The 27,819-nt window shown below is 43.4% G+C and overlaps 1 protein-coding gene across 1 annotated transcript in view; it reads right to left on the reverse strand.

Annotated features, from left to right (window-relative positions):
- Positions 1-24,527, reverse strand: part of ADCY2 (adenylate cyclase 2) — a 458,247-nt gene extending 433,720 nt beyond the window's left edge. Inside the window, exons 1-2 of the mRNA XM_053593134.1 lie at positions 24,181-24,527; positions 1,550-1,747 (exon numbers count right to left, since the gene is read on the reverse strand). Coding sequence (XP_053449109.1) covers positions 1,550-1,747; positions 24,181-24,402 — 420 coding nt within the window. The 5' untranslated portion in view covers positions 24,403-24,527. The remainder of the gene's footprint in view (positions 1-1,549; positions 1,748-24,180) is intronic.
- Between the last annotated feature and the right edge of the window lie 3,292 nt (positions 24,528-27,819).

The following is a 27,819-nucleotide window of genomic DNA, read 5'->3' on the forward strand; positions in this document are numbered from 1 at the left end:
GTGCCAGCGTGTAGGAAGAGCAGCAGGTGCGCACTGCAGGTGGTGTGGGAAGGCAGACAGAGCTCAGGGCATGAAGGAAAGGGGCAGGAAGGGCTGGCCTGAGCAGGGTCAACGGCTTGTGCCCAGCCCTCTGAGGGGGCTGACTAGGGAAGCGAAAGATGGAGCCACCCACCAATCCCTGTGTCCCCCATGCACCATCTCAGAGCCAGACTGAGGCTGGAAGCAGACAATGGCTTGGCAAAGGTCATGTGACTACCTGCTGACAAAGCCTGCTGGGAATCCCATCTTTGGGCTCTTTCTAGACACCAGTACCTTCCGCTCCTCTCCGTGGCATCGGTGCCCTCTTACCCACGCCCATCTGCACCCTGTCTGCCCTGAGAACCTACAAGAATCCTCACTAGTGCTAAGTTGTCCCCACCTCCCTCTGGATCCGGTTCCTCTCCTACCGTGATGGTCCTCTCAGCTGCTCAGTTCACGATTGCTCTGGATGACCGCAGAACTCCAAGGCTTTGATGACAAGCACTAAGCTGACAGTGCATGTATCCCTATCTCCAGCCCAGACCCATGCCCTGGACAGCACACTTGTTAATCAAGTCACCAGGTTGATACACTGGCAAGAGCCACCCACGTGGCAGCAGCACTGTGCAAAAACCGTCAGTCAGACTACACTGACCTAAAGGCGCGGTGCCACCCAGACACAGACACCTGCTGAGTCAGTAGCCTCACCCCGGACAAAAGGAATGAATGTGGTTTTCCCAACAGGTGCGTGAAGCAATCCTTTTGACAGGATCTGATCATGGAGAGAGAAAACTGATGTTACAGAGAATTTAAGGGCAACAACCAGACTTGGAGAGTTGGAGGAACAAGTTAAGGCTTGATTTCACAGAGAATCAAGGGTAACCGAACCTAAACAGGGTGCTCAGGGAACAGGAGGACTGAGTTGCCAAAACTGTGGTGTAGGACATAAACCAAATCAGCTATCCCAAACCAGGGACACTAAGGGTCCTGGCTGCAACAGCATGAATTAGTAGAGTGTGGGTGTGGAGTTACCATCAGGTAAAGACAGCTATTTCAGAAGATGTTGTTCCCTTTGGTCCATTTTACTTTCAGTTAGACAGAAAAATAAGATTTAGTCATCTATTGCATAACATGCTGACCATATTTAATAACCATATATTGCAAGTTTCAAAATTACTAAAATAATAGATATTAAACCTTCTCATTCCCCCAAATAAATTAATAGGTGAAGTTTTGGATATGTTAATAAGCTTGATTTAATCTTCTACAAATATACATGTGTGTGCAGACATACACATATATACGTGTACATACATAGGTACGTAAGCATGGTTACATACACAGTTCCCCATAAATACACAGAAGTATTATTTTTCAATTTAAAAAACATAAATTTTTAAAAGAAAACACATTTTTAAAGACTTTATTCCAAATTATAGGTCATCTCTTTACAATTTAGGGCCAAGATGTTTGCAGAACTAATCAAGTCACATAAAAGAAATACAAAAAATAAAATAATTTAACGGCTTACCTGGTCCCAGGGAGAGACAGTGTCCCCAAAGCACATGAATAGGTAGGCCATGGCGACCAAGCAGATCCATATCACCAAAGAGAAGAGGCGTAGCAGCTTCTTGAAAACGGACTCAATGCAGACCAGGATAAATATCGCAAAGAAAATTGCCAGGGCCGTTGGGACTGTGATTAAAAATGCTAGATGGTCTTCCACTTCCTGAAGAGAAAAAAAATAACATATTGAAAAGTTAACAATTTAAAGATATTGTGATAGTAATGATTTATGTTCTTAAAATATGATCACCATCAGTCAATGCCAAAATATATTGGATTTAAAAATGATTGTAGAACAGTTTGAACTTGTAAAAATTGAAGGTGCATAGCAAATAACCATTTTTGCTAAATAGAAAACCTAACATTGGGTATTTAAATTAGGAAAAACAGCTATCCTATCAAATTAACGTTTTTTCCTTGATAAATGGAGAAACAGATTTTATTCAGAAGTGAATACGAGAAAAGCAAGTTCAAGCGGAGAGAATTAGACCCCCAGCTTCTGTGCCTGAACCAGAGGGTCACAAACCCTGGCCTCAGAAAATCAAGTCTTCTACATGGATTTGAAATGTTTCATTAAAAAAAAAAAATTTAATTATCTCAGTCTTTAAAGCAATGGGCTTTTATTTTAATGCATGGTAATTAATATTTTAAGAAGATTATAGGTTAATAGGCAAGGGTCACAAAGTGCTGGACATGGAAGGGGTCAGAGCAAGAAATACTCAGAAGAGGGTGCTGTATTTGCTACCTCTCAGGACTCCCACAGCAAAAAGAAAATGGGCATTTATTATTAGTCTCTTACTAATGCATTTTTAAAAATTTATTTTGGCACAAAAGTACTCTTTTTTATATTTATCTCTTTCTAGCCACAAAAGAAAAGCACACTATTTCAATTCTATATAATTTTATCACCGTATAATAGATACGCGACTCCTCTGATTGCACAAGCACAGATTTAGACTTTAGTGTCTACAAACATGATGCTGGAATCTCGCTATGCGCAGCTTCTACTACGGGACAAAACACAGCTTGAGGTCTTTAATCCTCACCCAAGTGTGTGCAGTTACTGACACATCCATAGGCATTTCAATAAAGGAAGCCACATGGCTGGGAGCATAAAAGCTTCCACTGGGGTTTTAGAATATTAAAGGTAGCAGTAAAATCTAGGACTTACAAAGTGGGCATCTTTTAAACCCTAGACCAGGGGTCCTCCCGTGGGCCACAGGAGGCGGTGTGATTGTATTTGTTCCCGTTTTGTTTTTTTACTTCAAAATAAGATATGTGCAGTGTGCATAGGAATTTGTTCATAGTTGTTGTTTTTTATAACTATAGTCTGGCCCTCCAACGGTCTGAGGGACAGTGAACTGGCCCCCTGTTTAAAAAGTTTGAGAACGCCTGCCCTAGACCTTGGGTTCTGTAGGTGGGGTGGGCACAGGGTTCATTCAACCCAGTCAGCGCCTCTCACTTCCCACTGGAGATGGTGCCACCCAAATGCCAGAAATCGAACCACAGGGAGCAGGTGGGCCAAAACCCACTCAGAGTCCGGGCTACCAAATGGGGGAAGGGACTGGAATCCAGGCCTCCCTCAATGGGCTTCATTTCCCCTTCTCTGTCACAATTATACCAAGGGTGCCAAAAAAAAAAGGTATACACATTTTATGAAAGAAAACAAAACTGTCTTAAAGTTGTAATCCTCAAGTCCCTTTTGACTTCTGTGATTGTAAGGGATGCTCAGTGTGGCTTATATTCTTTTGTTATCAGTATGTATTAAGAACTACACTTTTAGCAATTTTAATACAGTTTTATTTTTTCCTTTCGTAAAATGTGTATACTATTTTTGGCATCCCCTATATGTGTGCAAGAGTAGTAACCACTGACAGCACCTTTTTTGTGCTAATCAGACTTATATACGAACCTCTTTAATTCTTATCACAAGCTGGGGGCTGGGACCAGGGGGTACTAGCCCTAACACCATAGTACAGGCCGAGGCCCAGAGAAGGGCTGCCAAGGATGGCCCTGCTGGAGAGCTCACCAGGCCTCAGTCCGGGGACGCCTGTGAGGCTTGTGGCCACACCCCAGACAGCGAGCAGAAGCCAGTGGAGCCAGTCTTTGCTGTGGCTTTGGAACGTGTGTTTCCAGAACTGGCAGAAAACAAGAGGATCAAATGAGATGTTGTTCTTCTTCTCTCCCTCCATTGCTATTTTTATCCATGATTAAGTGCCCACATTATTACTCTTACCCTCACACACAGTTTACAATTATTGCAAAAGGGAATTCGATCCCCGCCAGGCTGCATTCACTCCCTGGCACTGGGTCACCACAAAGAAATGTGCACATGGGAAGGGATGGCTGCTTGTCATCAGAGGCCACTGGACGCGAGGTTACGATGGCCCCACACGTGAAGCCATGAAAACTGATTTAATTTCATCCTCCCTAAAGGAACTTAAGTGAGTTGAGGACAGAAGGCTAAGCAGTAAATAACCAACCAGGAAAGCTGTTCTCCTGGTATGAATTTTCCTCTTTTCATTACACCAGCAGGGGAGGAGCTCCTATTTCTCCCGGAAGACTGAAAATATGCAAGGGCCTAAAGTGAAAAGCAGAAAGCAAAGAAGCAAAAACAACTGTGATATTGTCTTTCCAGGAGGCCAAGGACAAACGCAGTGACCCAGAGAAGCTTTTCCTGCCCTTCTCTTTGAAAAGACCTGTCTGCAAACAAGGGAAAGACTCAATGTCTCATCTAATCTCGGAGGCTACAGCATTTAAGACTTGGTATTCTTTGTTGTTGTAAATATCAGAGTCTCTCTACTCTCTCTGTCTCTCTCACGAGATCACTGAGAAGTGACTTTTCAGGACTGACTTCTCTATTACCCATCGTAAACACAGTTTCTGGGTCCCATAGTCCTCTTAGGAGCCCACAAAAAAGTTTTAATTTCTTTTAAAATGAGAACAAGAATAATAAAACCCACAAGTCTTAGGGTCAAATATCATACACGTCTTTATGACAATGCAATTTCAGACTGTAATTCTGAACATAGGGAGGGACCTCTGATATCAGAATGCCATCCTAGGTGGATACCAGGTAGGTTCTGGACACCAGAGGAGGACGGTCAGCTTCAAACAGGACCCCCAGCTGCAGGGGGTGAGCCAGAGTCCCAGAGGGCCAGCAGCTCACCAGAGTCAGCTGCTGCTCACGAGGCTGGTGGCCCCAACCTTTATAAACCTCGGGCCCACTGCAAAACAGGGATGCTTCGAGAGAGAGAACAGACATCACTTTTTTCTGCATCTGCCTTTTGAACTCTAATTCTGGAGGAGTTTTAATATAGGCTTCTCCACAAAATAGAACCTTTTAAGAGTGTCATGGAAAACACAGACGAGCATTCATTGGAGAACGTGGAAGCTTATAAACTGCATGGTTCCTTGGGACCAGTGTTTCCATCACACTTTTTCTTAAGGCTAAGGAAGCAGATGCCCTCAGATCTGTGGTCACCCGGCTCTCCTCCGCCCCCATCCGGTTCCCGGCAGACGGGGAGACAGAAGACACCAGAAAGGCACCCCTCCTGGCTGTTTTCTTCTGATCGAGTCAAGTTTTCAAACTTCAGAGTATAAAACAAACAATAAGCAAACAAATTCATTAAAAACATCAACAATGGGCGGCACCTGTGGCTCAAGGAGTAGGGCGCTGGTCCCATATGCCAGAGGTGGCAGGTTCAAACCCAGCCCCGGCCAAAAACCAAAAAAAAAAACATCATCAATCTAAACAAACTAGTTTTAGGTAACCCAACCCTTCCATATAGTGTAAACTAAATGAAATGTATAAATGTGCTTTTACTATTACTAAAATGTACTAAACTACAGTACCTTTAAAAATGCCTTTTTTAATTGAAAAAAATTACCATCTAATGCATAGTAAATGAAATGTACCAAAATGCCTTTAAAAGAAAAAGGAGATTTTTCCCTGTACCGTCTACTGGGATGATAATGGTTCCCACTGCTCTCCCCAAACGCCCAGCCTTTCATTTAAAGTGCGTTTCCAGTAATTCTAGACAGCCTCTAATTGCGGGGCCCATTAAATACCCTATGCTTTTACTTAATATGTGACAACCGTGTTGCTTCTTAAATGCTTGTCCAGCCGGCAGCAGCTTATCTGTATTTTCATTACTTTCCACATCCACTTTTTTTGTTGTTTCTGTTAATATTATTTTTCAGTTAGAGGGTAAAGGACAGTGTAAATGATTGCTTTCCTATTTTTTTTTAAGATATTTCAGTGAAGTCCCTTGAAATCAGACAGACTTAAGACAGAAACCCTTCCCTACCCCTTCCTGCTGTGTAACTCAGAGTGAGGGGCTGAGTGCCATAAGCTGTGTCTTCACATGTACAGTGACAAAGACTTTGCACAGCTGCGGCTCACTGAGGGTGCCACAAGCACACCACAAATGACAGTGATCACTGGGAAAAACAAAGCCAGACTTTTCTTATGATATACATTTGACTACAGATGTATGTGTGAACATACATATATTCCCATATATGTATAATAAAAAATGTTTATTCATATCTGCATATATAGTCACACTCTTTTTTATCATAAGGCAAGACGGGACTAAAAAGGCAATTATAATAATTTTAAACACCTGTACACTTAATAAAATAGTCTCAAAGTGTGTAAAGCAAAACTGTACACAGAGGGAAAAGTTCCTTCCCCAGGAATAGATTACTTCAACCCCTCTATATTGCTATTGATAAGGCCAAACCAATAAAACAAAAATAAAAACAAACAAAATGATGTAAAAAATTTGAACATCATAATCAGTAAGCCCGGCCTAACTGAAAAAGGCAGAATTCCACATCTATCTATTAGCCAGAACAAGATGCTTCTCAAGTCCACATGGAACATTTATAAAAATTATGTACCTTGCAAAGGATTTCAAAGAAGAGGCATCACAGGGACCCACAGTCTTTGATCACAGCATAATTTAAGTTAGGATTTCATAACAAAAACGTAAAAGTTACCACGTTTGTAAGATAAAAATACAATTCTCAAAAACTTTTCATGGACAAAAAGCCATAATGGGAATTTTAAAAGAACACCGTGTGAGAATGGCCCACATCACAAAAATCTCAAAACTGCAGATGCTGGCGTGGATGTGGAGAGAAGGGAACACTTTTACACTGCTGGTGGGACTGCAAACTAGTGTAACCTTTTTGGAAGGAAGTATGGAGAAACCTCAAAGCACTCAAGCTAGACTTCCCATTTGATCCTGCAATCCCATTACTGGGCATCTACCCACAAGGAAAAAAAATCCTTTTATCATAAGGACACTTGTACTAGACTGTTTATTGCAGCTCAATTTACAATTGCCAAAATGTGGAAACAGCCTAAATGCCCACCAACCCAGGAATGGATTAACATGCTGTGGTATATGTATACCATGGAATACTATTCAGCCATTAAAAAAAATGGAGACTTTACATCCTTTGTATTAACCTGGATGGAAGTGGAAGACATTATTCTTAGTAAAGCATCACAAGAATGGAGAAGCATGAATCCTATGTACTCAATTTTGATATGAGGACAATTAATGACAATTAAGGTCATGGGTGGGGAAGGAAAAGCAGAGAGAGGGAGGGAGGGAGTGGGGTGGGGCCTTGGTGCGTGCCACAGCTTCTGGGGGCAAGACATGATTGCAAGAGGGACTTTACCTAACAATTGCAATCAGTGTAACCTGGCTTATTATACCCTCAATGAATCCCCAACAATAAAAAAAAAGAAAAGAACACCGTACACAGTACATATCCAGGTTTTTGGTATGCCATAACTAATGGTTGTGACTGGAGGGATGTAACAATTTTAAAAGTTGAGCTGAGTTTTTCAGGCATTAATTTTGTTTTGCTGATTATCACATTTCCCAGACTCTTTTTCTTGCTATGGTTCATGGCTAGAGTTAAAAAAACAAACAAACCAAAAAATAGGAATTTGTGCAAGATTTGGAAGGCAACAGTGAAGCAAGTCCTCCAAAGTTTTCACAGTCAGATGAGACAGGCAGTCTCAGAGCACCGGGCTGGCTTCTGCCCAGCCTCAGGCTCCAGCCTCTTCTTCCCAGCTGCTGGCCACTGGTGACCAGGGGCCCAGCAGGCACTGGCTGCCAAGGCACAGCACAGAGGCTCCCCCATTTCAGCCACCCTTTGAGTGATCAGCCACATTCGTCTTCACGGATATCCCTGAAAGCTCTAACTTTTCCCCTAAACCAGTGCTTTGTGAAGACTTCTTAACTACTCTGCAGATAATTATTCTCCTTTTGAGAAAGAGTTGCTGGCTTTTCATCAGACCTTAGAAGGTCCTAAATGTGGCCATGGGCAATCCAGTGACAGTGATGCTGTCACTACTGGAGAAAACTGCATCGATGCAGGTGTCTCAGAGTCAAAGTCCAGCCAAGAGTGCGTTGTCAGTAGATCCTACCAACTGGACAGAACGGACACAAGAAAAAGAAGACCAAGAAAGTGTGCATCCCACACGGCTCCCGGTCGACACTGGCTGAAAGAACGTGAGAGAGAGAGAGACAGAGCGAGGGCACACAATGTGGGCTCGGGCCAAGAAGGCAGGGAAACAAAGCAGACCTTGCCAGAAGCATGTCTTGAATGGAATTTGACTACGGCCACTGACACTGTGAGAAGACCGAAATCAAACAACCAAGAAGCTGAATACTAGGTCTGACAATTAAGTTTGCAAACTCATCCTAGAAAAAGTGCCACATTGCTGAATGTCTCTATGGCCCCCTTTGAAGTCCTCCCCTTGGGAAGCTATGTACTAACACCAGGGCCTACTCCACCCTTCAGAGCTATTTTGGAACCCTTTTTCTGGAATGGCCATCAGACTTGCTGTCCTTATACTATCCCTGATGTCTGAAATGTCATCAAAATGTCTTCCCGTCAATATTTCCTTTATATTCAGATGAAGAAAAAAGTCATTGGAGGCCAGATCAGGTGAGTAGGAAAGGTGTTCCCATATAGTTATATCTTTACTGGCTAAAAACTCTTTCATTGACAGTGCCGTGCGAGCCGGTGCACTGTTGTGATACAAGCCATGGATTGTTGGTGAAAAATTCAGGTAGTTTTTCTCCAACTTTTTCATGCAGACTTTTCGGCAAGTCCAAATAGTAAACTTGGTTAACTGTTTATCCAGTTGATAGAAATGTATAATGCATGATCTAACATCAAAAAAGGGTAGCAACATCCTTTTGAGTAATGATTTGCACTGACGGAACTTTCTTGGCAGTGAAGAATTGGCTGACTTCCGTTGTTTCACGCCATGTTGGGGCACCCAGGTTTCATCACCAGTGATAATACAGCCCAGACACTGTCTTGTCTTTCCAAAAGGTCTTGGTAAACTTCGTCCCTTCTTAGCTTATGAGCTCCTTTGGGACCAGTTTTGCACACATCTTCCTCATGCCAAGATTTTCAGTTGAGATTTTCCTGTTTCTCTATTGAGGTTTACTGAGTCCCTATGCTTCTCATCATCAGCCGAAAAATTCTGATGAATGACTCAACAAATTTTTGCAATATTTTTATCAGCTCTGTTACTGGCCACCCTGACCTCTCTTCATCAGTGACACTTTCTCTCCCTTCAGAAAAACATTTAATCCATTTGCACACTGCCATTTTCTTCATGGCATTATCCCCATACACTTGGACTAACATGTCCCTGATTTCACTTCCACTCTTGCCAAGCTTAACAAGAATTTAATGTTTATTTGTTGCTCTAATTCAAGCTCTGACTTTCTCTCCGTGGCACACAAAAACATGCAACAATAATGAATGCCACTCAGCAAGACGCCACCACACATTGACATGAGCACAGCTGTGAGATGCTGATAAACCAAGGTTATGAACCCTCACAGAGCTGTTTATACAGTGCTGCCAACACAAGTGCATGGTGGCAAATTCGTGAATTGTCAGACCTCATAAATTTTGAAGGATGTGTGTTTCCAAAAAAGGAACTAAGCTGAACCATGGCTGTTCTAGACGTGAAAAAGAAAAATCTTTGTACTCTCTCTCGACCTATGGCAGGAAGAGGGCAGAGAAACTGGGAGGGGATAGCCCCAATACACAATTCAGACGTGGTCAAAAAGATGGTAAACAAAAATGAATCTCAGGGAGTGAACATTCAGAGGCCACGGAAAATGACAGACAAGAAGACTATTTCCTGAACAGTCTAGGGAAGAAGTAACCCCCAGCCTCAGGGGGGACACTCCAGCTGCTTGTCCGGGTGGATTTAGAATCATATGAACCAGGGACAATGAGAGTCATTCCTCTGGTGGGATAATGGGAGGGCTTACTGTGGTTACCCTTTATATCAGTGGGGTAGTAGTAGATGGTTGACAACAAGATATTTTAGTCCACTGTCTCCAGACCAAGAGAAGACATACCAGGCTTGCTGTGGACATGACAGCTCACTGTTGCCTTTGAACTACAGAGTCCCCTTCACCCAGTGACTTTTAAGTAGTCTCTAGTGAGAAAGCGAAATGTATATTTTATTAAGAAGGGAATGAACTATATATTGGGTGACTGGAAGGTAGACTATGGTTGTAATTAGAACTTTTAAACACTCTAGTTCACCTCTTTGTTATGGTTTTGTCTGCAAACTGGCCTCAATAACTCCCTTCCCTGAGTCCGTGTCCTGTGTACTTCTCTTCCACACTGACTCTGGCCCTCTTTGGCCTTTCTAATAGCAGGTGAATAATTCAAGCTAAGACTTGAAAGCGCTTGGGCGGGGCTTGGTTGGGGCTTACCATCTTCCTTGCTGCTCTTTGGAAGAATTCCACGCATAGGAGCTCAGGTTAATCTGTTTCATGAGAGAAGATATGTAGCCCAGGGACCCATCAGCCCACCACAGTCACAGCTGACAGCCTGCAGACTGGCCATGCAAGTATATGAGACCATCCTCGTGATCTGGTTAACAACTCACCTGTCAGCCGACCGCACAAACCTGAGAAAGGCCAGCAGAGAGCAGAAGTCAACTGGGAAACCAGCTCAGAAGAATCAAGAGCTGACCCACGGAACTATGAGCTAAGTAAGAGCAGTTGTTCCAACCTGCTAAGCTAATTGATGCACCCTCCTTCTGGGCATCTGGATGTTAGGTGTGGCCATGTAAGCTACCATGGCAGACTGTATTTTCCATACATGGCCCACCCTATATCTCATTGCACATGCCACTGACATGCCTCTCATGAGGTGAGGCTCTGTGTCCCCTTCAGCTGAGCCTGGGCAGTCTTGGTGATATCTCAGCCAATAGAGCACTAGTAGAATCAGTTTTCCCTGACTACAGAGACAGGGTCATAAAAACACCTTGCATTCCCACCTTGTTCTTTAGAATGCTCATTCCCGGAACCCAGCGCTCATACAAGAAGCCAAGGAATGGTGGGGAGGCCATCGGTAGGTGCCTCGTCAACAGCCCCCACCCACCAGTGAGATGGGCAGCTAGGAAAGTGAGCAAGGCTCCAAGGGAAGAGGCCCCACCTCTGAGCCCCCCATGCCCACAAGCCTGCCCAGACTGCGGATTCAGATGATAAATGATGATGCTCTTTTTGGTCACTAACTTTTGAGGGTATTTTTAGGTAGCACGTGATAACTAGAACACTTGCTCTGGACAATGAAAAATAAAGTGATGTGTTATTTCCATGATGTTTTGAAAGATCTTTTGAAAGATGTTTTGTTTTTGTTTTTTTCTGAGACAGAGTGTTACTATATCGCCCTCGGTAGAGTGCCATAGAATCACAGTTCACAGCAACCTCAAACTCTCGGGCTTAAGCGATTCTCTTGCCTCAGCTTCCCAAGTAGCTAGGACTACAGGTGCCCGCTACAACGCCTGGCTATGTTGTTGTTGTTGTTGTTGTTATTGTTATTATTGTTTAGCTGGCTGGGGCTGGGGCTGGGTTTGAACCCACCAGCCTCAGTGTATGGGGCTACCCCATGTGAAAGATGTTAATTGTCAGCAGTAGGACACTGAAGCATTCTGTGGCGTAGTGACAGGGAAAGAAAGTTCTAGGATGCACCTTCCTTCATCCTGAATCCCTGAGTGACTACCACAGGAGAGTCCTTCTGCTAACACGCATTTGCTGTGCAGCGTACACAAAATATCAACCTTTGCTGGGTTAAGCCACTAAGATTTTCCGTAGCATAATGTAATACGTTCTGACCGAAATAACAGGAGATACTAAAGATAGGGACAAAAATAAATAAAATAAGCAATAGAGAAAATAAAGAGGAAGGGTGGTTCTTCAAAAAGTAAAAATAACACAGACTATCTGATGTGATTAATTAAGGAAATAAGAGGCATGTAAAGATAATATTCTAAATTAAAACCACAGATAGAGCATATATAAAACATCAAAAACTGAACAGTATTATCAAATGCATGCTGTTAGATTTGAGTAATTTAGATAAAATGCAAAAATTCCTGGAAAAATATCTTATTAAAACTGACCAAATAAATAAAATTAGAAATACAAAATAATCCTTTTACAATCAAAGTGACTGTAGTCTAGTTTTAAAAATCTCTCTACAAAGACATCCACAAGCTCACGTGGCTTTCTAGGCAAATTCCATCAACTCCTTCCAACATGGTGAATTTTTTTCAGAAAATCAAAAAAAGAAGTCATATTTTATGATTTACTTTATAAGACTAGCCAAAGTTTAATTTTAAAAATGACAGTTTAATAAAGGAGCATCCCCAATCATTTACCAAAGAATATATTTGCAAAAAACCTAAACAAAATGTTAGCACATCACATCTAATCTTTTATAAAAGGTTATCAGGAAAATCACATTTATCTCAGGAATAGAACAATTGCTTAACGTCATAAAATCTATAATTACTATTCAGTATATTGATATATTTTAAAACACTCAGAAAAACACATGATCATCTCAATTTTGTGAAATTCAATACCCAATCACAGGTTAACTTTATCATAAATTAGAATGAAAAGAAAACTCAAATGATAGCTACAAAAACCTACAACAAACATCATCCTAAAATGTAGAAAGTGTATATAATGAATTCCCTTTAAAATTAGGGAAAAAAACTAAAAATATTAATTTCCTTTAAAATCAGAAAAAATGGTACCCATAATCACAACTTCAGTCAAAGCCATATTAATTTCCCTAAGCAGCATAATAAAACAAGAGAAAGAAATTTAGACTTTGGCAGTGGAAAAGGAAAACTAAAACTCTAATTATTTGTGGACATATTGTCTATTGGGATACATGAAAAACTCCACAGTCCAGTGACTAGTAACAAACAGAATGTAATAGCAAGTTCCCTGAATATATCAATAAGATAAATATCCAAAATTCAATTATATTACTTTATACAAGGAACAACATAATAGAAATCATAATTTCAAAAATGCCATCTCTGGTGAAGACAGATGAATGGCTAACAAATACTTGAAACAATGCTCATCGCCCTGATTATCAGAAAAATGCAAATCAAAACTACCCTGAGATATCACCTAACTCCAATGAGAATGGCCCACATCACAAAGTCTCAAAGCTGCAGATGCTGGTGCCAATGTGGAGAGAAGGGAACACTTTTACACTGCTGGTAGGACTGCAAACTAATACAACCTTTTTGGAAGGAAGTATGGAGAATCCTCAAAGAACTCAAACTAGACCTCCCATTTGATTCTGCAAGCCCATTAGTAGGCATCTACCCAGAAGAAAAAGAAAATCATTTTATCATAAGGACATTTGCACTAGACTGTTCATGGCAGCTCAATTTACAATCGCCAAAATGTGGAAACAACTTAAATGCTCACTAATCCAGGATTAATGAAACAAGAAACAGGAAGCAAACTGTGGTATAGGTATACCATGCAATACTATTCAGCTATTAAAAAGAGGGAGACGTTCCATCTTTTGTATTAACCTGGATGAAGGTGAAACACATTCTTCTTAGTAAAGTATCGTGAGAATGGAGAAGCAAGAATCCAATGTACTCTATTCTAAAATGAAGCCAGTAGGTGATCTAATCCAGACCCACGTAAGAGAAAAACTCCAATCAGAAACTAATTTATGGCTTTCATATGAAAGCTATACCCCAGTTATAACCTAAGAATATGGGGAAAGGGGAAAGGGAGGGGAGGGAGGGGGAGGATGGGCGGAGGGAAGGTGACAGGTGGAATTACACCTGTGGTGCATCTTACAAGGGTACATGTGAAACTTAATAAATGTAGAATATGATTGTCTTAACAAAATAACTAAGAAAATGCCAGGAAGGCTATGTTAACCAGTGTGATAAAAATGTGTCAAACTGTTTATAAAACCAGTGTATGGTGCCCCATGATTGCATTAATGTACACAGCTATGATTTAATAATAAATAAATTCAAGTAGGGAGGGAATGGGGAAAGGAGAGGGAGGAGAGGGATGAGGGGGTTACAGGGTACAGTGCACCTCTGGGGAAGGAAAACAATAATAAAAGGGACTTTACCTAACAACCGCAAACAGTGTAACCTAATTCTTTGTGCCCTCAATAAACCTAAAACAATAAAAGCAACAAAGAGAAAGAAAGAAAAATGCCACTGACAGTAAGCAACAATCTACAAAACATATGGTCAGACTGAGGAGTGAGTGAGAAAAGCATCAAGGAAAACCTCGCCGAAGCATACAAATGAATGGAGAGAGACGGCCTGTGCTCGGAACAGAAAAATTTAATAGCATAAAACATCAATTCTCAGCAATGAATCAACAGATTCAACACGACACTGAAAAAACTCCCAATGGGCTTCCACATGAGACTGATGTAAGTTAACTGTAAAGTTTACATGGAGGAGCAGAAGGTCAAGAATAATTAAGGTACTTTCAAAGGAGCCGAGTAAGAAGGTGTGACTTGCCCTGCTCAATATAAATATTCATTATAAAACCACACAAATTATTTATATACTGTGTGTGTGCACAGTAGTATAGCAATAAAAACAAAACAAGAACCTAAACAATCAGCCATTCATACATGGAATTCTGAAATAGGACAGATGTGAGACAAGGGTAACGGAAATGGATCAGTAACAACTGATTCTCCACCAGGAAAACGGTGTGTGTGTGTGTGATAAAATGAACAAAAAGAAAAGCAAGAGAATATCAAAAAACAATCACAATATGAAGTTTCCATCAGAGGGTAGACAGGGAAATGGGATGGATGGGACATACAGATAGAAATGCTTTATTAATATAAAGAAGTGAGCCAGATATATATCAAAGAGGATTCTGATCAAGAAACAAAGATTAATCAAGTGATTGATCTCCTTTTGTCCACCTAAACCCCAATGGTAACAAACATGGATGTTGTGTGTTCGAATTCATGGCAGTCAGTGATGGGAAAGGCACAGACCTCAAGTTCACCATCTGATCTATGCTAACACTTCTTTATCACCTGCTTGATTGTGATGGGAAAGGCACAGACATCAAGTTCACCACATGTCTGAGCTATGCTAACACTTCTTTATCACCTCCGGGATTTACAGTTATCTCATCTCTTCATTGAATTTCTAACATCCATCGCTTTTATTGGTTCTATTCATGGACTACCCTAAAATGTTGTTTTCTTTGTAAAGTACAGAGATCACTAGTAGCTTGATCTTCTTTTTTGTTTAAAATGACTTTCACTTATTTTTTTCTTTAGAAATAAAATTTTACAGCAATAAATACTGACAAAGAGACAGTTGAAAATAATGTTCATAATATGAAATACATGGGCTGTGTCCATCAACACAGCTTATCTCCTGGTAGTTAGCATTCATGATTCTTTTTTTTAATTTCAGAATATTAGAGGATATACATTTTATTTACAAACTTTGTTTTTATACAGATTGAGTCAAAGTTATACATGTAAGGGGCAGTGCCTGTGGCTCAAAGGGGTAGGGTGCCAGTCCCATGTGCTGGAGGTGGCGGGTTCAAACCCAGCCCCAGCCAAAAACCACACACAAAAAAAAAGTTATACATGTAAAGGCTCCCTTCTCCCAGATAGTGTGCCCTGTACCAAAAAGCTGTGAATTTATTCATACCCTCCTCTGACCTCACCTCAGTTTGATTTTCACTGAGATTTACTTCTGTATCTGCAGTTAGTGGTGATCTATTATTTCCATTTGATATTGAGTACATGTGTCTGTTTCTCTACTCTTAGAAGACTGGTTTCCAGTTCCCTCCATGTCGTCCAAAAAGATGCTAGATCACCATTTTTTTTAAGGCTGAGTAGTATTCCATAGTACATAGCATATACCACATTTTATTAAACCAGTCATGTATTGGTGAGCACTTGGGTTGTTTCCACATCTTTGTGATTGTAAATTGTGCTGCTATAAGCATTTAAGTGCAGGTGCCCTTTTTATAAAATGAGCTTTCTTCCTTTGGGAGTATACCCACAGCGGGAAACTGCTAGGTCAAATGGCAGGTCTACTTTAAGTTCTCTGAAGTATCTCTACACCATTTTCCCTAGAGGCTGCACTAATTTGCAGTCCCACGAACAGCATACCCGAGTTCCTTTCTCTCCTTATCAACACCAACAAAAATAAATGGGACCTGGTCAAATTCAAAAGCTCTACACAGCCAAGGACACAATAGAAACAGCAAACAGACAACCTACAGAATGGGAGACCATATCCACATGTCATACATCTGAGAAGGGCTGATAACGCACAACCTACAAAGAGCCCAAACAAATCAGGAAGAAATGACCAGGCAACGCCACTAAAAACTGGGCAAACACAAGCAGAAACTTTCCAAATGAAGATATATATTAATGGCCAAGAAACTCATGAAAAAATGCTCCGCATCTCTACTCATTAGGGAAACGCGAGTCCAAACCACAATGAGGTATCACCTGACTCCAGCAAGAATGGCTTCTATTTAAAAAAGCCCCCAAACGATTGTAGCTTGAAATTTTAATTATTTTGCCATTTATTCTCTATTTAGCTTTTAAAAAATAATAGCGGACACTAAAAACCACACACACACACACAAACTCACAAACAATTCACACTAATTCAGTCTTGGGAGCAAGAACATGGGAATAAAAATAGCACCGTTGAGTTCTAACTTTTCCTAGCTGTGCATCTCAAGACCATCTCAGGGATAGTAAAGGACATGGTGTAAACCAGTAGAACATCTAACTCCAAGACCCCCTAGTAAGGGCTCCAGGTATGATAGTGCTGATGGGCCATCTTCTCCACCAGGGGCTGTCTTTGGGGAGATGACCCAGAGCCATGATTCACTCACACAATCCAGCGAAATCTTCAGAATGTCAATGTTCTAAAAAGAAATTACTGTACTTTGCGTGTTTCAAATGTAATCAATTGTTCATTCGATAGATTTTATTGTTTTAATTTTGAAAATTTCCATTTCAAGCACAAGTTTCTCAAAAGTTCAAGTCTGAGGTACAATTTGCTTCATGCGTCTCTGCAAGCCATGCCCAGGTCTGTATAGTCATCCTTTCTCAGCACAGTCATTCTAGAATTCTGGAAGGGTCAGAAAACTAATTGGCTCTTAATGTTTTTTTTCTTTTTTGGGTCTGGGGGGGTGATTAAAGGTCTTCTTACTCTGTCACCTGAGTCTGGATTTTGGAGACAAAAGTACAAGCAGAAGCAAAAAGAAAAGATGGAACAAAAGGAATTATTGGTAACACGGCCTGAAACAGCAGGGAAAACGAAGTCTTCCAAACCTCTTCTCGGTTCCTTCCTTGTCATTTTTCCTGTAACCTTATATAAAAAAGGGCATTGAAGAATTAGCATACGCTTACTTTTGTCAAATGAATCAAGCTCATGAGCTGACTCAATAGTCCTTTTCTTTCCCCCAATGCACCTGGTGGTTGCAAACTAGAATTGCATAGTCTTCATTTCCCAGTTTGATACCGGGAAACTACATGACACATATCTTCTCACTGCCCTTGTTAATTTTATATAAAATTATCAGAGCTAATAAAACTGAAAGGTATGAAAGTCAATATGAATATCAACTTTGCAAGAGTTTTCGTACTGCAGAATGTTGAACTTATGTCCAAATGCAACTTTTAATGAAATAATCTATGCTTCTCCCTGTCTCTGCTTTTAACTTAATAGCCCAAATTTTTATCACAAATATTTATCACATAAATAGAAATGTATCCCCCACATTCACACTCAGATTTAAAAATCCTGGTACTTATCTAGTTTTCAGTCCAAAATACATCTACAAAAGACCCCAACAAAGAGAACCTTCAATGGTACAAACAGAGTAACAATGGACACTTACACTTGTTTGGGGTATGATATGTGCTGAATCATCTCATGATCTATCTTACTTAATTCCCAACAGAGCTCCATGAGCCTGGTTCTGTCATTCCTTTTATTTCACAGAAGAAGTAACTGAAGGTCAGATAAATTAGCTCATCAGGAACACATGTTTAGTGGCAAAACTGAGGCCTAGATCCAGGTCTAACCACACAGTTTGTACTTTTACCAGCAGGCTAGCAGATGAAAATGCTAGTAAGGAAAATGTAACCACATGGTAAAAGTAAATTATGCATATGTTAATTAAGCACCTGCAATATAGTCAACCCTGTGTGTTACATTAAATGCAAGGAATGTTAAATCTCTTCCTGAAGGAACTAACAATGAGTTGAGGAGCCATGATGAATCCTCGAAGTTATTCTCCAACTTCAGACAACAGTAATACATCAAATTATTTTTTTCTATTTCATGAGCTTTGCAAGCATCACAGGCACAAAACAACATAGGTAGAAGCATTCAGCAAAGGTTGGGCTGTTTAAGTTCTACAAGGAGAGGTCAAGTTTGGTACGAAGCACAGAGATATGGAGGGTGCTCTGGGTCAGCCGTGGATGCCCTCATTCCGGGGTCCGGAATGACAGGTGACCCTAAAGAGTAAACAGTAGTTTAAGGAAACACAACCATTTCAGGGTGGATGGCCACCAAGGCAGTGCCAAACACAGGGCTTTCCCTGGAGGTGCTCAGTAAATAGCAAAAGGAAGAATAAGCCAAGTGCAATGGATTATCTCAAGGTCAAGCTCAAGTTTAGAAGGGACCAGTTGCATTTTTCTATTGTGCGGGCATGTAGGTGTTTATTGGTCCCACGTTAGTATTGACTACATTAGATACTTGCTTTATCGTGCTCTCTCTATAAATACATACAGCACTGTTATACACAAATATATGTATTAAACAAAAGAAAGGATGAGTAAAGCAGTGGAGCATGCCCAAACATCCAGCTTGAACCCTCTGATCATGAACAATCACATATCCTCCAAGTGAGGAGTGCAATCATTAACGTACCTTTAACAGAGTAATACAGAGTGTCCATAAAGTTCATAGGCAATTTCAGTTTTATATATCAGCTCTATTGGTGTTCAGTAGAATATCTGATTTTAAAATATTAGTAAGAATCACAACTAAACAGGAATGGCTCTGAAAAGCTCTGGTCTTAAGAACTTCTCAGATAACAAAAACAAAGCCACAGTGGAAGGTCTGCTAGACAAGGATGATACTGGGGATATTGGCCATGATGAAAATATATGATGCAAGTGTTCAATGAATAAATGAATTGTGAGGCAAGGCAGTATTCCTTTAATACAGATAGAGAAAAACACTGAAAGGGAACTGTTACACAGAAAGAAAACTGAAGGTGTTTGTATCAGCAGGAAATTTCAACAAGAAAATTGGCACTGTGCCAAGACCACACCTGGGCATTCTAGACCTCCAATGTTCTCCAGCAAAGTCACCCAGCATTGCCACTGTGTGATCTTGAAGGATGAGTTCACCTCTCAGTTTCCTCATCTGGAGAAGGGGTGCATTTCCAGCTCTAATGCAATGTGAGCACAGAGTGAAAACACAACAACGGCAAAGGACCAAGGACTAGCGAACATTTCCTGGGGGCTTACTCTATGGCAGGCGTTGTTCTGACGGTTTTGCCTGTACTAATTCAGACCATTTAATTGGCTTACATGGCAGGTACTATGCCTTGACAAACAAGGAAATCGATACACAAGCTAAACAATTTTCCCAGTGCCGTAAGTAGAAGGGGATAAAGCCAAAACTCCAACACAGAGAGACACTCCTAATGAACGCTCTCCACAGCCTTTTCAAAACAGGGAAGGCAAGGTGCTGGGTAGTGTACATATTTAATTATGCATTTCAAAACCCAAAGAATGCTTCCAAATACTTCCTTGCTACTGCTCAAAATTGCAACCACCTTCCTGCAGAAAATTACAGCTTTTCCTTGGCCTTTGTAACACAACAGGTAAATTATAACTAAAATGACTTAGAGAATTACTGGTTGCAAATTACAAACACCTGCAGAGTAAGATTTTCTTGCATGTATAGAAATGCACAAAAAGATGTATCTTTAGCTACTTTTACTCCAATATCTAAAAACATACTCTATTCTCCTCCCTTTCCTAGAATTACAGGACTAGGGAAAGTAAGCTCAGAATGTCCTGTTCCCCAGACGAGATGCTGATGATATGTACCCGCCTTCCTAGCCTTCAGCCCCCAAGGAAGGGGTGATTCTTCCACCCTCTCGGGATGCTGAAAGACTGGGAAAAATAAAGATAATTTCCCTCCACAAATGGTTGGGTCTGTTTCTTACATTTGAAAGAATAAGATTCTTCCTTAATGTACAGATAAATGAAACACATTGATACATCTGCCTTTAGAGAAAATCCCTGATGCTGAAAAACTGATTTGTAATAAAAAGTACTATGGTTAGGGTGGCACCTGTGGCTCAAAGGGGTAGGGCACCGGCCCCATATGCCGGAGGTAGAGGGTTCAGACCCAGCCCCGGCCAAAAACTGCCAAAAAAAAAAAAAAAGTACTATGGTTACTATTTTAAAAATCTAGCTCATCGCATCACCATAAAATAAACAAGGTGGGGCACTATTTTTAATCATACATATATTTATTTCTATTTTATAAAAGTGTATACTCTTATTTCAGTATCATGCTAAAAAACCCAACAAACCTATTTCATTGTCGTATCTGACTACTTAAAATTTATGTTAATACAATCTTTTTGCTCAAACTGAAATATTGACTACTCCTAATCATAAATTTTAACCAAAACAAATCTGACTGAAGCCAGCTGGTATTTTGACAAACTAAAAAAATGTATAGCAACCTTTCTTAACAGTGACAGGCAAATTTTGAGAAAAGCTGGCTGATTTTGGACATAATAAATGAAAGCATTAAATTCTCAGAAAGGATTTCAATGCATTCAGGAATGTGAATCAGTTCTAAAAAGTGACACACTAAGGCTTAGAACTTCAGGCTTGGTCTCCTGATACCAGGGGTCAAGTGCATTGTGTTCAGCATCCTCATCATTACCTCCATTCCTGACACTTGGTAGACACTAAATAAACTGACGTTGAAAAAAAACTACAAATCAGATTTTTCATTAAAACAGAAAATAGTTTTATATCACTAAACTGAATATTAAAATTCAAGAAATATGTGTACCATCACAAGTTCTATTTACTTTGCGTCATGTCTTAAGATAATTATTACCAATATGGGATTAAAGTAACTTAATAGTTCTTACGTAGAAAATAATCAATCAAGCAAAACTGTTAAGTTACCATTTAGGATTTATTTCCACAGTTGAAGAAAGATGCTTTAAGGATTTCTTTAACTTCATGGTCAGCAATGCAGAATCATAAATTGACCATATACTGAAATTTAATGAAATCATTTTATGAATAATGTCAATTAGGGAAATAGAAAAACAAAGCTCATTTTTATTATATTCTTAAAATCATACAAAGGCGACTACATATTATACATGGCAAAAAATCCCTCTGTAGTTGGATTATGTTAAGATCATTTTGTAGTCCAAATGTTCTAGGAGATGAGGGATGTGCCCTGAAATTGCCAGACTTTTTCTTTTACAAGAATTGATGAAAGTCTAATGGAAATCAAAATCAGGCAGATCCAGGGGAAAGAAGGAATCTGTCCAAGATTTTATGCAGCAAAAATAGATCTGCTTAACTCCTGAATTACAGAACAGTCCTGCTATTCAAGTAAAGTCCTCCAGGGTAGAGAACCCAGCAGGGCCCCAAAGCAGTTAGAGATCTCTTAGAAACAAAGTTCTCTAGGTCTGAGAGAGGAACTGATCCCACTCATGGGGACATGACTCTAAGCAACACTGTATCTTCAAGTGTTCTTACCCTGTGTTTGACTATCTGGATGGGAACATTTTTTGGAGAGGAGAAATGCTGGTTATGCTGTTACTAAAATCAAAATAGAAACCAGCTAATGGGAGCTCAGAATCATGCCAGTGCCTAACCAGGTCCAGTTTAGGAAGGTAGTGCCCATTTCTTGGAGCCCTCTCTCCTGAGTTGGCCCTGCAGCCCAGCTCCACAAGAAGGTCACCTTTCTACCATGCCAAGTTACTGTTTCTGATTCTGGAACATTTCTGCACAGCTCTTGTCTTTGATGGAGTTACATGGTGAATGTGAGATCATGATAGACCAGGTTCAGCCAAGAACAGGGTCCATTTCACTGCCTCTGGATCTCACTGTGAGTGACAGCCATGCCATGGGAAATGCCTGCCCAGGGCTTAAAAGCTGAATTCAAGGGAAGAATGGAAAGGGTTGATTTATCAAGGAAAAGATGTCTGGATAAAGTTTTTAAAGGATACCAGTTTAACATTTGCACCACGAAAAGTGGAATGTTAAGGAATTGCATAAAGAAAAACTAAAGCAAAGAACCGAGATAATTCAAAGGGTGCGTGAAGCCGGACTACACTCAATCTCTGGCTGAGCCATTCAGGAACATCTGTACCAATGAGGCTTAAGAAATGAGGGTTTGCTCTATCATAGAAAACTAAGTGGCTTGTGTAGGGAGGCATGAACTTCACACTTGTCTTTAAATATATTAAAGGTGCTATAAATAGACTATCACCTGCTCCTCCTTCCATTTAGAAAAGAACAAGCCAGAACAGGTTTGAATTACAGATTCAAGAGAATCACGAGCCGAAATGCCCTGGCAGAACAGATTTTCAAAGGAAAAAGTCAATGTTTTTTCTTCCCTGCAACGAGAGGAACAAAAAGGAGATGTCTTTAGACACCCAGCTTGCCAATAAGATAGAGCAGAGGTCCCTCTGCCAGTACTTTTCAGTTTTAAAAGTAATAAAATAGAGCTAACGACTGCATCCCAGCGAGAATGCAAGGCCAATTACAGGCAGGGGTGTGAGGGCTGCCCTGGCCCCACATCCCATCTGCAATGATCCGAAGTGTGCTCTCTGCTCTGTTTTATTGTACAAGAACCAGTGTGTGGTCTGTGACTTCACCATCTCCTAGGTTCTATTTTGTATTCTTACCTCATACAACTCGATCAGAAGACAGCAGCCATCAAGTGGGGGGGGAGGGTGAAAGAAAGTTTCATTTAAAAAGAAATCATGATGGTTACAATTCTTCCTATGCATAACATTTGAACACCATCTGGCTCAGGATAATCCGAAACAAACTGCCAAATATCAAGGACAGCTATTTTATGCACTTGGTGAAACATAAGCAAGATCCACTTCTTTGCTGGTGCATGCAAATAAATACGGGTGCTTGTTTATAGTCTAAGTCTATGAAAGTATCATTCAGTGGAGACATTCCCAGATCAACCACTGACCAAAACAATAAATAAATAAAATAAAATCCCACTGGATAATCGACAATCCACGGCCGGCACCAAAGCTGCATACGCACATCACAGCCGGTACAAAAGTTTGAACCACAGACTTGGAGAGACCAGTAACAGGAAGTTACCGCCATCTACAGATTTCCTCTCGCTGCTGAAGACAGCGGCCAAGGGTCTGGGCTGGAAAAACATAAACTGGCCAGACTGGCATCAGCTGTCGGGCTCCAGAATGCGCCCAGAGAACAATCCACTTTCATAACCTGTCCAGCCCCGTAAACACATTAACCACTCCAGAAACGGAGGAGCATGGATCATCCCACATGCTTCGTATTCGTACAATCTGAGGACGCAAAAGTCACAAAGGGTCAACACCACGCCGCCACTTTCTGTCCATGGGGCTAAACCACCTACACATTTAAAGATAAGAATATTTTATTTTATTTTATTTACATTTTCCTTGTCACTATCCACTTTCCCAAGGCAGGCTTTTTATTTAATGAGTTTAATAATGCCCAATACAAACTCGAAACGCGAGCTCAGGGCTGAGGCAGTGGAAAGGGGCCGGAGGCAGCGGACCCGCCGGGGAAGCCGAGGGTTGACTCGGCTGAGTCCAGCGCGAGCGGGTGTCGCTGGCAGCGGCAGCCTCTGGAAAGCGCTGCGGAGTTTCCCAGCGGGTGCGCACGGATGTACAAACCGCACGCCCCGCCGCCCACCTGGCGAACACCTTGGCAACTTTATTTTGGGCAGAACCTTCCGAGAAAACTTTTCCGTTGCCCGCAACCCTTGCCCGAGCCAGGCCGGCCGCCGGCCCGCAGGAGGGACAGGGAGCCGCGGGCCCAGGACCACAGCGCCCGGCGGGACGCGGCTCGGCGGGCCGGGTCCCTCTCGGGGGCCGGGACTGCGCGGGCGGAAGCCGCGGGGAGGCCACTCACCAGCCCGAGCGCGAAGAAGAGGGCCAGCAGGGCGAGGCAGGAGCCCATGACGATGAGCAGCAGGAAGACGATGAGCGGGTGCTGCTGGCTCATGCAGTAATAGGACTCGTAAAGCCAGTCCCGGGACCGCGGCAGCCCATCGCCGCCGCCCGCCGCCGCCGCCGCAGCAGCCTCGGCGCGGTCCCGCAGGTAGCGGCGGCGCCGCATTGCCCCCTGCCACATCGCGGCGGCTCGCGGGGCGCCCGCCGTGCGCGCCCGGCCCGGCCAGCGCCGCTCGCCGCCGCCGCCGCCCGCCCACGTCCCACGCCCGTGCCGCCTCGGCCGGCCCGGCTGCCGGCGCCTGGAGCTGCGCGCAGGGGCCTCCGGCGCGGGCGGAGCTCGGCGCCCCAGGATGGGCGCTCTGACGTGCGGGCGGGGGCCGGGCGGCGGCCTCGGGGGCAGCTCTGGGCGCCGCCGCCGCCACCACGCGGGAGGGGCGGGCTCGACAGGGGCCCCTCGGCCCGCCTCCCCCCACCCCGCGCCGCGCAGCCGGTCTCCGCGCAGGGGCGGCGCCCGGCGTCCCCCAGCCACCGCCCCCCGACGGCGGGCCGGGAGCTGGGAAAGCCGGGTGCTGACGGATGGAGCAGGAGTGGGCGGGAGGCACCGGCCGCGCTGGAACCCGAGTGGTCCTCCCCCTGTGCTCTCCCACGCTCAGCCACCAGGTGGTCAGCCCTCCTCTGCCCTACCCCGGCACAGCTTGGGTGTTGAGTGCGGTGGGAGGGACTCCAACCCTCCTCTCCACTAACTCAGAACGCCGAGATGGGGGTGGGGGGCTCAATCTCTGCCCTCTCCGCCTCCCACCTGGCTCCGAGCATTGCCAGGTCTCCTGACCTCCCTTCTCCCCACCCCCAACTATCTCAGAGGGCAGCTAGGAGGGATACCGCCACTTTCCAGATCTCGGGTTCTCAGTGGGCCGCCTGGAAGGGGGAGCAATCCTCCCCATCTCCTCTCCAGGGTCACAGAGCGCAGCTTGGAGGGGGCCGTCCACCCTTTAACCTTGGGGGCCTCCTAGTCATAGGACTGGGGGTGGGGGGACTTGCTCTCCTATGCTCTCTTGAAGTGCAGAGGAGGGGATCCCCTATCCTCCTGGCCTCCCGGCAGAGGGTAGGGGTTTCCCATCCTCCTTCCCTATAGCACAACAGGGGCTCCCAAACTCCCCTCCACTTCCTTGGAGAGCAGGGCCTCTTCCCTGCGAGGGGTGGGAGAGCGCAGGAACGCGAGGGAATCCTTGGAAGAGAACAGTGTCAAATGGACCAATTTAGGATTGAGGTGGCTGTGAGTAAATGCGATTTAACCCTACAGCCTCACTTGCGCCCAATGGTTTGGCCTCAGTCACGCTTGGAGGTGTACAATGGGCCGAGGTGGCCCCCATGTCAGAGGTTACCCGATGCCCTCTGGTTGGTCAGCTTTCTCCTGATTCCCTTTGCCCAGGTGAGCGGGCAGGGTCCGCGCCCAGCGGAATGTGACCGCGCGCCACTGGGGGAGGAGTCGGCTCTGGGATTGGCTCCCTCCAAGCCACCTTGGGGGAGCAGAAGCTGAAGGTGCTAGAGGTGGTTCAGGAGCCCTATAGGGACAGACGTCAGTGGGCTCGGTGTCCCCTCTTCACGCGCTTTGGGGTTGAGGCCGCTGGCCCTCTCCCTGAGAGGCAGAGGGTTTCATCGCTGATCTCCAAAGGAACTCACCATTCTGGAGTTTTCCTTGTATCCGGCCCAAAGATTCACAAATCCCGCTCCATCCCACAGCTTTCGCCTATGGAATTCAGGGAACAGTGCCTGTCCCATCACCAGAAAGCAGCCCAGGGGACTGTTTCCATGCGCTTTTCATCACCGCCAGCGGACAGCCAGGGCTCAGGAAGCTGAGCTCTCGGTTCAAATTGTCCCGTGTGGGTCTGGGCTGTCCTGTCCCCCTCGTGGACAGAGGCATGGAAGCTGGGTAGCTGGGTAACCTATGAGTGCAGGACTCAGGCCATGCATGGAGACCCGGACCAGGAGCCTTGCAGGGAGTTTATTTTTAGTAACTCTGGCAGGGCCCTGGGGGTCAGGGCCTGAGAGCTGCACAACTCCACTGCCGCTGCTGCCGGGGCATCTCGGAGAGACCCGAGGCGTGCGCGGGGGCGGGGAGGTGGGTATTGGACTCCCGGGCATGCCTGGGACGCGGGGTGTTTGGCAGGGCGTTGTGCTCCACCGGGCTCTTCCTAGGTCCCTGAGCCTTGCCTCCTTCTGGGGACCCGGAGAGAAGAAGCGGGGGTGGGGGTGGGGGAGAGACATCATCTGGGAGGGGGTCCCTCTGACTTCTCCTGCAGGGCCTTGGGACATGCGTCCCTCCTATGTTCCTCCTGGCCCTCCCCTTGGGAGGGTGATTTCAATTCCAGCCTCTTACTGGGTTCCGTGCTTTTTTTGGATACTCCCAGATTTTAGGCTGGGAGGATCCGAGAGACTCCTCAGGACTCCTCAGGAAACGCGGTTGTGTGCAGCAGGGCGGGGAGCTTCTATCGTGTTGGCGCGTTCGCTTCCTCCTGCTTGTCCACAGCCCTTCTGGGTGGGCAGAGTTGCACATTTCCAGTCCTTCCTGGAGTGAGCAACGTGCTAATTACTCATCCTCTCTCCAATTCTTGCTGCTGCTTCACCCATTGTATTGACAAACGTCTGCCTCCACCCACTCAAGAAGGAAGAAAAAATAAATAATCTGTGACTTAGGTTTCTGGAAAAAAAAAATAAAAAGCTGAATGGCTTGTAAGGGAAAAGGACATGTCTAATCACTTTCTCCTTTCTAGTGGGAAGTGGAGTATTTCCATATCCAGCAGCCATGCCACATAGATTTTACGAATCGTGAAGAGAGTTGCTGTGAGACTTTTAAGAGATTCCCTTAAATATGGTGGCAGGTGTAATAGGAGAGAATCTGCGTGTAGAGCAATTTTGCACTTGAGGCTTCTGAGATTTTCTAACGTCCTTCACTAATTCTTTCAATAAGGATTTACTTTATGGCTACCAGGCCCCAGATGATCAAGGAAAAAAATAGAAAAAAAAAAAAAAACCTGGATCCTGAGATTGTTGTGGTAGTTTTCTGTGTGCTTTGAAAACTAGGGCTACAAAAATCAAAACGGGAGCAAAAACTCAGCTTTCTTTCCTCTCTTTTCTTTCCCCTACAATTTAAATTGTGTCACCATAGACACAGGCTTTACAAGGAAATTAATGTAAAAAACAAGGACACGCCAGGCTTCTGTGAGGTTTTGTGGGCTTAATTTTTATGGGGGCCTCTGTTGCTACTTTATGTTTTAAGAAATGTGAAACACTGTAGTCACTATAGTTACTCTATCAGTGCTTTAGAATCAATTGCATGAAGTATGCCTCTTAAAAAGCTCACATTTCTATTTAAAAGGAGGAAGAAAAGAAACCAAATAACCTACAAACAGCATGAAGTGCAATGAAAAATGTCCTTCAGTGCCAAGCCAGGAGCATGAAACATGCACTCCTGCAACTAGGGGGACCCCGGGAGGCCTCTCCTCAGTTTCTACACCTTTGCGTAGCTGGGCTGTTGCCCCGAGGGTAAGGCGTGAGCAGCAAGGGGATCTCCCATGCATTTACTCTGTATCAATTTATT

This window comes from Nycticebus coucang, chromosome 1, assembly GCF_027406575.1.
Source record: "Nycticebus coucang isolate mNycCou1 chromosome 1, mNycCou1.pri, whole genome shotgun sequence".
NCBI lineage: Eukaryota > Metazoa > Chordata > Mammalia > Primates > Lorisidae > Nycticebus > Nycticebus coucang.